Raw genomic sequence first — 12,028 nt, 5'->3', positions numbered from 1 at the left:
GAGCTCCTGGAACTTCAATTGTTTGTGTGTGTTTTGCAAAACTCTGATTGCCTTAGTATGAAATTTGGAAACATTAAAGAAATATTTAAAAAATGTAAGGCTCTATTAGTAAAAATAAATAAATAAAACATTTGCTTTATTTCCCTTATACTGGTTCATGTTTCACCACAGAATTGTGCCATTTAGCTTAAGGTGACTCAATTGAGCAGACTATTTTTGACACCCCATCAAAACATCACTTCCTTTCCAGATATATAATTATTTTTATTAAACAGAAGAGGAAAAGAGAAAGAACTGGAGAAAATCAGAAAATACAATGACCTGCAACTAGTAGTAGAGGGACTTTGATGAAAGAAAGTACCAATAGTATTAGGTGCCTTGGGTGCAATGCCAAAACATCAGCATTGACAAAATCACCACCGGTCAATTGCAAAAAGCAACTTTCGTTGGAACAGTTTATATCTTGAAACAATACCTTTAATATCATCAAACAATAACATCTACCTATCCCATCTCCTTAGAAAGGAGTCAATAGGTGGATAAAAATGCAAATCCAGTCTAAGCATCTGGCTGACTGTGCAACCAGTTATAATTCTATGCAAATTCTCAGTCATCCAGGTCATGGTTGTCCCAAAGATGCTTTTTCAGGAGGCAACTGAACTTTCTTGCTTTTTTCTTTGAAGATGTTTTGCTTCTCATCCAAGAAGCTTCTTCAGTTCTGACTCCTGAAAAAGCACCTTTGGGACAACCATGACGTGGATGACTGAGAATCTCCACAGACCTTCAGCTATGCACTTTGGGATGAACACCCTTTGAATGGTGTGGGGGTATGAACAGATTTCCAGAAAAATTGCAGACTACAGGAACCATTTGCCCTTCAGTTTGAGATGCAGACAACACAGGCTCATCCCCAAGAAGCCTGCGCCTGTCTTCAACAGTGAAGGGACACAGTGCAGAAATCATCCTGCAGCCAAGAAAGCTCTACACCCATTTTCACTACTCAGGTGACCCTGAGGACACAGATGAACCTCCAAGTGGCCTCAAGGACTCTCTAAAAGGATGCAAATGACCAGCTGCCTGCAAGGAGTATAAATCCTTCCATTCTCCACGATCCAGTCAGAGCTGAAGAAGCTTCTTGGATGAGAAGTGAAACATCTTCAAAGAAAAAAACAAGGACAAGAAAGTCCAGCTGCCTCCTGAAAAAGCACCTTTGGGATGACCAGCTATAATGTATTAAATGTATATGCTGCACGATTTCTTTCAATATTGTTTTCAATTTGCTTCCTTACGCCTTCTAAAATATTCGCCCAATCTCTTCTCCTTCACTTTTGCCCTATCGTGTTTTGTGGCTGGGCATTGTCTTTTCTGATACATCATCATCAAGTGCCTTCAGTTCTTCTACCAACAATGACAAAGGCACATAGAAAAACCTAAAACCCCTCCCTTTTTTTCTTTGAGGTAAGGAAAAAAGACATTTAGTTTGCTTTTTCTTAAAAATATAAAAGCCTGGTCCAGCTGTTTTGAGAAGTCAAGGCAAGACAGGTCATTGAAAAGCATTGCAAAAAAATTCTTTAGGGGTAATCCAGTTTTGTTCCAAATTCAGTAAACCAGAGCAAAACCAAAAATCTTATTAAATACACAAGAACAGTTCCAATTGATGACTCAATGCCATATGAACAGATAGAACCAAATCTGCTTCTGGAACGCTGCAAAGGTGCTGGATGGACACATCCTGAAAGGGAGTGCAGTAAGAGGATCTAACTAGGGTTTTCCAAAATGGAAAGGAAAATACTTGAGATGAAGAAAGGAAAGCACTTGGGATGAGCCCATCACTTAGCTCTCAAAGACAGGCATCAAATCAGGGGTGCTATTCAGCAGGTTCTGACAGGTTCTGGAGAACCGGTAGAGGAAATTTTGAGTAGTTCGGAGAACCGGCAAATACCACCTCTGGCTGGCCCAGAGTGGGGTGGGAATGGAGATATTGCAGTATCCTTCCCCTGCCATGCCCACCAAGCCACACCCACAGAACTGGTAGTAAAAAAATTTGAATTCCATCACTGCATCAAAACATATACCCAGTTTAATCATGATTGTTTCTTTGTTAAGATTAACTCATGTCTTAAACCTGAAAACATTTATTTCAAAGACAGTTAAGTTAAACAGCAGTTAAGCTGCTGCATCTTGCTCAAATCAAATAATTCATCCTGTCCAGATTTTATTCTAGCAGACAATCGTGGCAGGTGCTCTATGAAAGCTAATCGGATAGCTGTAATTGCTATAAATCAGGCACTAAAAGAAGTTCTGAGAACAAGGTTATCATGTGCTGGAAAAACAACAGTGATTTCTCTAAAAGTCAAAATATGTGAACAGAAGGAAGATCTTGCTGTAATTTTGTAAGATATAGCAATGATTACAACACCAATGGCCAGTGCAGTTTCACCAGATGTTTGTATCATCCAGAAATCTTCAAGCACACAAATCAAGAATTGCAACTGTTCTGGCCTACAGAGAAAAAAGGAAATGGTGTGAATAAATCTTCAAAAAAATAAAGCAGTCTTCTGCTTTGCAATTTGTCACCTAGTGAAGCAATAACAAAATTAGAGCACACAAAAGAAGAAGAAGAAAGCCCTCTAAGGTTGACAATATTTTCCTCAGGTTCTGCAGCTTTAGATTTTCCTTCTTGGTCAGAACTATGCCTTCCTTAATGATAACGGGGAAAAATATTGATTCCACTAACACAGTCTTTCCATCTCTGCAATTCTAGGAGTTTATTCCAGTCATGTTCTGGCTGAAACAAACCCTACAACACTGTTAAAGGAACGCAAGATGAAATTAGATGATTGTGTTAGCCTAACCCAGGGGTCTGCAACCTTAAACACTCAAAGACCCATTTGGACCCATTTCCCACAGAAAAGAAAACACCAGGAGCCACAAAACCCTTCCCGTGCCTGACTATTTCTTGAGCGGCCACAAAACTAGCATATGTAATTGAATTAAACATTCTGTTTTCTTCTGAAAATTTTCTTTTCTTGGATTTATCCATGGTTCTTTTCTTGGATTTATCACATGCCGGCGGGTATTGCACATTGGCAGTTGTGATGCATATTTTGAGTGTTAGGGAGCTGCAGCAGAGGGGTGAAAGAGCCACATGTGGCCTAGCCCCTTGCACTAGTTCTGAAAAATAGGAGCCCGCATCAGAAAAGGTCTCCGCTACGGAAGTACTCTAACAAAAGAAAAGTGTTGGGTGACAGGACAAACTATATTATCTGAAGGCACAGAAATTCTAAACCTGAATAAAGTACAATAATCAATTGGTCAATACTTCTAGTATATTGCATTTACTACCTAAGACATGTGGAATTCAGGACTTCCTCCTGCCTCTTCAAAAGATTTTATTTATTTTATTTATTTATAATTAAATTTATATACCGCCCTACTCCCGAAGGACTCAGGGAGTCCTTCGGGAGCCACAAGGACTGGCTTCGAACAGCCAGAAAGTAAAATATACATAATACAAACGTTAAAAACCATTTAAAATACATTAAATACTTTTGCCAGATTTAAAACACCCCAATTATAAAACCAATTTAAAAACAATTAAAAGGGAGGTTAGGCCAGACCAGCCTGCTGGAATAAGAATGTTTTGAGGGAGCGGCGGAAAGTGCGCAGATCCAGGATCCTCCATATCTCCGGGGGGAGCTCGTTCCAGATGGCAGGTGCCCCCACAGAGAAGGCCCTCCCACAATTTTGATTGTGTAATGAAGGGTTTTTTTAAAAAAACATCCTACTGCAGGTTGTGTACAGAATATATACCCAACACCTTCCTTGTTTAGCTTTATTTCCTGTAATTTGTATTCCATTTTTTCTCTGTCAACCCACGTAACCTTAGCTCATCTCAAAAAAGCTCAATCAGCTTAGTAATTGGATTACTATTATGAAATCACATAGTTATAGATTATTTTTAAAAGTCTGGGGGTGTGTGGAAATCCCAGAAAAAGGAAGTTGACAAGCCACTATTCCTATTGTTGCCAAGAAAATTACTTGGACAAGTCCACAAAGTCACCACTCAACTCAAAGGAGTCTTTATCTTTTTTCAAAGAAGCTCACAATGATAGGATTGCCATATTTTATCTTCATATACAATCCTGTGAAGTAGCTTCCATTAAAGATCAAATTGCATATTCTGCTGCATCCACACTGAGGAGGGTTAAGCTTTGCCCTCACTTGCCATTGATGCTAAAATCCTGTTGTAAAGGGGAATGGGACTGCAGTGACAGGAAATGGGTGGGGAAAGTTTACTCCTTCCAAATCAACACAGGTTGGTCCTGATCCATATCAGGTACCATCCACTTCAGTGGTGGGGTTGCCCCCAGTTCGGACCGGTTCTATAGAACCGGTAGTAAAACTGGCGGTAGGCTCCATCCATTGACCCCAACATCATCAGAACGCTTCTACGCAGAAGAGTGCACGTGTGCATGAGCAAACCGAGCGAATGCACACAGCCCCATTGTGAACCAGTAGTAAAGGTAAGTAGAATCCACCCCTGATCCACTTATGATGATAGAAAAATCTAGGATCTGATGCATGTTACATATATTGTCCAAGCTCCTGTAGGGAGTGGAGTCATGGCCATTGTGCACAAGGGGAAAGGCTTGGTCAGCTATTTGCCAAAGTTATTTTCATAAGGTATAATAAGAACATACCTCCTGTTGGCATCTCCTAAGTGGGAGATCCAAAACTAGGAGAGATTTTTAAAAGTGCTTTAGAGTAATCAAGAACATCTATTGCTGAGATGATTTATAACAGGCCTGTCAAACTGGCGGCCCCTGGGCTGGTTGTGGCCCATGCAGGCCATGCCAACCCTGGCTCCGTAAAGGCAAAAAACATCCTGATACGTCATGATACTGCCCGAGATGTGATCGAGTTTGACACCCCTGATTTACAGGTTTCAGAACAAATGTGACTAAATTAATTAGGCCAGAGTCTTTAGAGGGCTAGAAGAACTGAGCCCTTATCCCCTAAGGTGGACAGCAGTATTTGAATTGCATTTGTAAAAAAAAGATGATTAATTCAAACCTATATCATAGTGTCATAGTTTGGCAGTGAGAAATTTCAGGAGAATACACACATGGAACTGGGAAGAATCTTACTTATATCAAAACATCTTCCAATTTGTCAAAATAATCAAAATCTTTTAGAGGAAGAGGGAAGTTACTGTGTACTTCGGTTGGTACAAAGCTTAGAAAAATAATCCTTGGAATCCCATGACACAATACTAATTTAAAAATATTTTGATTTTGGCTCTTCTGTGATGGGCTCCCAAATTATTAGAAGTAACCTTTCAGCAAAGTCTTGAGTTATCTTTTGCATTTCATCTGACTTACGTATTCTTACTTTGTCTAGTCGAGATGGTTCACAAATTCCAAAGTTCTGAAACTGGTCTCAGTATGTCATTCAACATACTTTCAATCCAATAAAAAATTACTGCATGAGGATTTGAGACTATTGTCTGCCAATAAAACTGTTTGGGCTCAAGCAAATAATGAACAAATTTACCTGAAGAATACTAAGTATATCATGAAGTTATTTTGATGGAGTGGAGAGTGGCTCCACTTTTCCCATATACGGTGCTCGCTTCACAGCAACAGGCTGACATTCCTGCAATGATATATTTAATTTTTTAAAAATCTTTTTTTCTTTTCTTAACGACGAAGTGAAAAATAAAGAAATAGAATACCTAATAGTCTTGATGCTTTGCAAACCAGGCCTAGATGTTAAAAAAGAAGAAGGAAACTGACAAAACTCTTGTCAATTTAAGTTATCTGGACGGATTTCTAGTATCTCTTCTCCTTCCCCCTTACCTCCACCCCACTCCCATCAAATTCTAGCCCTGGAGTGCTTTTAGCACCATATCAATAAGTTGAGATAAATCAAGTCCTGGTTTCCTCTAAGAAGGCTGACATCATACACAGAATTCTGAAGTTGTTTTCATAAAATCATAGAAGTCGAAGAAACCATTTAGATTTATAATCCAACTCCCTGCTCTATGCAGACATCCAAAATTAAAATATCCCCAAGAGATGGCAGTCTAGCCTTTGTTTGAAAAATTAATGAAAAGCAGTCCAACATTTCTCCAGTTAATTGGTTCCATTGTCATTATGCTCTTACTGTCACAGATGCCTCATCTGCATGAATTGGCAGCATTAACTGTATATATAGAATTACTCTAACAAAATCTCTTAGCTGAAAATTAAAAAAAAAACCATTGGAATAGTAAAAGTTATAATTAGTGCAGAATCCACTAGAACATTTCTGATGGATCCAACTGCTGCTTAGAGACCTCCAAACATTTTATAACAAGATATAACTTATCTTTAGGTTAACTTCATCTATATCTTCTATAGCAGAGATTTTCAAACTTGGCAACTTTACGATTTGTGGACTTCAACTCCCAGAATTCCCCAGACAGGAATTCTGGGACTTGAAGTTCACAAGTCTTAAAGTTGCCAAGTTTGGAGACCTCTACTCTATAGAGAGAACCTTCAGATATATGATTAGGGAACCTTCAGATCAGGGGTGAAATTCAGCAGGTTCTGACAGGTTCTGGAGAACCGGTAGCGGAAATTTTGAGCAGTTCGGAGAACCGGTAGCAAAAATTTTGAGTAGTTTGGAGAACCGGTAGTGGAAATTTTGAGTAGTTTGGAAAACCGGCAAATACCACCTCTGGCTGGCCCCAGAGTGGGGTGGGAATGGAGATTTTGCAGTATCCTTCCCCTGCCACGCCCACCAAGCCACGCCCACCAAGCCATACTACACCCACCAAGCCATGCCCACAGAACTGGTAGTAAAAAAAATTGGGATTTTTTTTATCCAAAAAATAAATAAATAAATTAGATTTTCACCACTGCTTCAGATATATGATTCCAAACCATAAGAACTATGAGCTCAATTAAAAGACTTAGCAAAATTTGCTATGGTTTGATTGTCTATTTTTGTCAAAGGAAAGAAAAGAGAACATTTCTGCAACCTCTAACCTATTTCATGAAACATACAAAACCTCAAATATTTGTATAATCAAGAAAAGATGCAATATATTGTATCAATACAGACCTGATCCCGTTGCCAGATTCGTTTGTAAACATATTCTGGGAAAGGGTCACAAGGAACGTATTTCCCCTCTCCTGCTTTGATATGAAAGGTTCCACTTTGAAAAGCCACTTTGCCTCGTAAAATTGTCACAAGGGGAACTCCATGGCAGAGCATTCCTTCAAATATATTAAAATCATTGGCCTGGTGATGTGTCTTTGCTGAAATGGTCCTGCATTTGAAAGAAGAACAAGTGATACCAGCTCTTATTTTGGCTCTTCTATTTTAATTCAGAATTTAAACCTCCTGAGAACTTTTCAAAGCTCAAAACAAACAAGCAAACAAACAAACAAACAAAAACGGAGCAATCTCAAAAAGACTCCTTTGGAAATTCCACTGAAGCAGACAGAATTATAAGTAAGTTACAGTTTTCAGACACAATCAATATTGATAGTTATTATATGATTTTTATGTTTTTAATTGTACAGCTCCCAGGGTCAATCTGTGAGTGAGATAGGCAGTCTCTAAATTTGATATATTAATAAAAATAATTCAGAAATATTTTCCTACGATGGGGAAATCTCTTCCCATTAATTCTCCCATTAATTCCCATAATGTTCTTTCTTTCTGCGCCAACTCAGAAAGCTCAAACTGCCCAAGGAGCTGCTGATACAGTTCTACAGAGGAATTATTGAGTCTGTCATCTGCACCTCTATAACTGTCTGGTTTGGTTCTGCAACCCAACAAGACAGACACAGACTTCAGAGGATAATTATAACTGCAGAAAAAACAATTACTACCAACCTGCCTTCCATTGAGGACCTGTATACTGCACGAATCAAAAAGAGGGCTGTGAAAACATTTACAGACCCCTCGCATCCTGGACATAAACTGTTTCAACTCCTACCCTAAAAACAATGCTATAGAGCACTGCACACCAGAACTACTAGACACAAGAACAGTTTTTTTCCCGAACACCATCACTCTGTAAACAAATCATTCCCTCAACACTGTCAAACTAGTTATTAAGTCTACATTACTATTAATCTTCTCATTGTTCCTATCACCCATCTCCTCCCACTTATGACTGTATAACTGTAACCTTATTGCTGGTATCCTTACGATTTATACTGACCATTTCCTAATATGATTTGATTGCTTATTTGTACCCTATGACTATCATTAAGTGTTGTACCTTATGATTCTTGACCAATGTATCTTTTCTTTTTGTGTACACTGACAGTGTATGCACCAAGACAAATTCCTTGTGTGTCCAATCACACTTGGCCAATAAAGGATTCTATTCTATTCTATTCTATTTTGGAACTGTACAGCATGTCCTATGAACACTGAAGGGGCTTCTGTAGAAGAAACTTTCATGCCGTCCTTTTTGAGTATCACAGTTTGAAAGGAAAGAAACACTGAAATAGTAATATGGTTCATTGAATCACTGAAAACATTCAAATGGAAAAGCTTCAACACACTCAGAAAGAGTCTGAAAAATGGCTAAGGAACTGTTTGTCTGGAGCTCCTTAAATCAATGTTGGTGGAACTAAGTAAGAGTTATGAAAGCTGATAGGGAGAATAACTCAAAGATACAGGGAAAGCACACTGATTGAACAACTACCAATAAATTACTCAACATAGAATAATACAGAGAGTGAATGAGAAGGTATTCAAAGGATACGGGAGTGCAGATGGATTTGTTTCCTATAACTCCTATTGCAAACATCACTTGAAAATCAAGTTCAGCTCTGTATTTTCCCTTCAAATATTTTTTACTTCAGGTTTATCTCATAGAATTCCATAAGACATTTTGAAAATGCTTTCTGGCTGTGTTCATGGGATCTTTAATTCAGTGCATGCTTATGGATTGGTTTCAACCTAAATTATGTTGTGACTGAGGCATGTAAAACATTCATCATGTGGCCCTGCTTGTTTGATCATTCTGAACATATTTTGAGCTAGAATTACTTCCTTAATGGTTGAAACAACCATCTCAAACTTAGAAAACTTCCCCTAAAATAAGACATCCCCTGATAATAAGCCCAATCGGGCTTTTGAATGCATGTGCTAAAATAAGCCCCTCCCCCCAAAAATAAGCCTTTCTCGAAATGAAAATATTTAAACACATGTGCAGCCGGTCCCTGCCATTTCCTCTGGTTAGGGTTAGGGAGACAGAGCTGGAAATCAGGTAAGGCAGCAAGAGGAACCATCTTGCTCCACACCACCCAAAGTAATAAGATATCCCTGAAAATAAGGCCAAGCACTTATTTTGGGGTTCAAAAAAATATAAGACAGAGTCTTATTTTCGGGGAAACACTGTATTTTTTGCTTATCTGTGCTCGTGGTGGAAAGAAATAATTGAAACGTCTTTGTAAGTTGCCTTGATATCTTAGAAAAAGGACCATAAAATGCAATTCGTGTTCATATTAACACATAGCTAAAATCAACAAATATTAAATGTGGCATAAATCCATGATCCCACAGTACACAGTTGAAAAATATTGAAGTGCTACTGTAAATAAATCAGTGAAATAGGAACTCATCTAGGACAATACCAAGTGCTCTAACTTACCCATGTCCTTCAAGTTAGGTAAAGAAAGGTTTTGAGATAAAATCATAGCATTGGAAAGAGTAGTTAAGGTCACTGGTCCAACTCTCTGCTCATTGCAGGATAAAAACATCCTGAACAGATGGATGCCTAATCTCCACTTCATAGTTAGCATCTTTGCAACAAACCGGACAGGTATATTGATATATAAGGGATTGTCTATAGGGGTAATAATCTACAGGTGTATCATTTTTTTCTCATGACACCTATTCTAATTTATCCTCCAATGGTGTTGTCCCTCACAAATCTGCACCCTCACTGCTTCAAATACAAATTTTTCATACAAATACAACTTCCTAACCCTGTTGAGTACAATATAATTCAAAGTGGTATTCTCGGTTTCACGAAGGAACAATGCTTTACATAAGAAGGGAAAATCCAGGTTAGGAGTTTTGGAGGAACTGAGAGACAACCAGCACAGATGACTCAGGGCATGATCAGCTTGTTCAATGAAGTAGAAAGAGCAAACTTCCCAAGATGAGGGTAGGGGACATACAGTATCCCCAAAATGAGGATGAGGAATAAACATTGTCTCCAAGATCTTTGCTTCTCACAAAGGATATTGGTAACCAGGAAAAGCTTGGTTTCTTTCTTTTCTTTAACTATATCAAACATGCAGGAATAAAAAAAAATGCTTGCTTGAACCTGCCCATATTTGCAGACAAAAAAAAATTGACAAAGCCCAAAGCCAGAAACCATGGATTATGCAAATACCTGGCTTTCTAACATCTACTACTTATTCTTTCATAGTTGCCAGTTATGCTTCATCTCATTCTAGAAATACAGCAGATGTCAGCCATTTAGGAAGGCCTCGAAAGCTTGGTTGTTCCCTCAGGCATTATTGCTAGGACACTAGAGAAATGTGTCCCTTGTACGTCAACTGTGTCTTTTGCAGTTGCTTCTATTTTTTGTTGTATTGAAAATTTGCTTTTGTTGTTTGCCGCCGAGAGTTGCACTTTTACCCTGTTTCCCTGAAAATAAGACCTCCCCGGATAATAAGCCCATTCAGGCTTTTGAGTGTACACGCTAAAATAAGCCCTCCCTGAAAATAAGCCCCTCCAAATATTTAAACACATGCACAGCCGGTCCCTACCATTTCCTCTTGTTAGGGTTAGGGAGACAGAGCTGGAAATCAGGTAAGATGGCAAGAGGAGCCCCGTCTTGCTTCATGCACCCCAAAATAAGACATCCCCAAAAATAAGGCCAAGCGCTTATTTTGGGGTTCAAAAAAATATAAGACTGGGTCTTATTTTTTGGGAAATACAGTATTAGTCGGGCTGCGTATATAAATCTTTAAAATAAATTTAATAAATAAATGTACCTTCAAATCAGATATTGCATTTTGGCAAACTACCACTACCCAGAACTATACAAGTAGTCCTCAATGTAGAACTGATGGCTTACTATCCATTCAAAGTTACAACAGAACTCCCCACCCCCCAAAAAACTGGTATTTACAACCTGGTTCCAAAATTCTGACAGCCAGGCTCCCCCTGCAGTCAAGTGACTGCATTTTGGGCACTTGGCAAGCAACCCTAATTTAGGGCTGTTTGCAGAGTCCCATGGTCCCATGACTGCAATTTACAACATTTTTGCTGCCAGTTTCTGGCAAAAATGCTCTGTAGCAAACATTTCGCTTAATGACCACAGCTTGGCTTAATGAGTGCCACATTTGCTTTACAACTGCCATGTTTGCTTAACAACCACCACAAAAAAAAAATGGTTATAAGCAGTAGTGGGATTCAAGTAATTTAACAATCGGTTCTCTGCCCTAATGATTTCTTCCAACAACCAGTTTGCCAAACTGCTCAGGAAATTAACAACCAGTTCTCCCAAAGTGGTGCGAACTGGCTAAATCCCACCACTGGTTATAAGATGGCGTCAGTCACAGGATGACCTGCTTAACCACTATCACAATTTATGACTGTGATAGCAAGCTCAATTAGAGCCATAAATTGAGAACAATCTGTAGATTCTACTGCCCGAGATTTCCCTGCTGTAATGAGATGCAGGGTATATTTAAAATTATAGCAATACAGTGCATTCTTTCTGAATTAACATCTCTGCCTATAAATTAACTCTGAAAGTTTTACACCACTCTGTGTTCTCTTTCCTTTGGTGATACCTTCCCCCCTTCAAAAGGTAATGCAGAAGTAGAAACACTTTTTATAGGAGATGATCCTAATTTCACAAACAATCAGCATTCAGGGTCAGAGTCATCTCTTGGAACACCACTTATAGACTCCTTCAGGCCTAAAGAGGTAAAAGAACATGAACAGTCTTCTCTTATATCCATCAAAGCTGACAGCGGTTCCAAGCCAGCTCAAT

General features: G+C 38.8%; 1 protein-coding gene across 1 annotated transcript in view; it reads right to left on the bottom strand.

The window, feature by feature from the left end:
- Positions 1 to 1,831: 1,831 nt before the first annotated feature.
- DPYS (dihydropyrimidinase) overlaps positions 1,832 to 12,028 on the bottom strand; it is a 38,911-nt gene continuing 28,714 nt past the window's right edge. Inside the window, exons 8-10 of the mRNA XM_070942065.1 lie at positions 7,111 to 7,318; positions 5,557 to 5,658; positions 1,832 to 2,502 (exon numbers count right to left, since the gene is read on the bottom strand). Coding sequence (XP_070798166.1) covers positions 5,584 to 5,658; positions 7,111 to 7,318 — 283 coding nt within the window. The 3' untranslated portion in view covers positions 1,832 to 2,502; positions 5,557 to 5,583. The remainder of the gene's footprint in view (positions 2,503 to 5,556; positions 5,659 to 7,110; positions 7,319 to 12,028) is intronic.

Source organism: Pituophis catenifer, unplaced genomic scaffold (assembly GCF_029215685.1).
Source record: "Pituophis catenifer annectens isolate HBS135680 unplaced genomic scaffold, rPitCat1.0.hap2 SCAF_3, whole genome shotgun sequence".
NCBI lineage: Eukaryota > Metazoa > Chordata > Lepidosauria > Squamata > Colubridae > Pituophis > Pituophis catenifer.
This window is presented reverse-complemented; position numbering and strand designations above follow the sequence as displayed.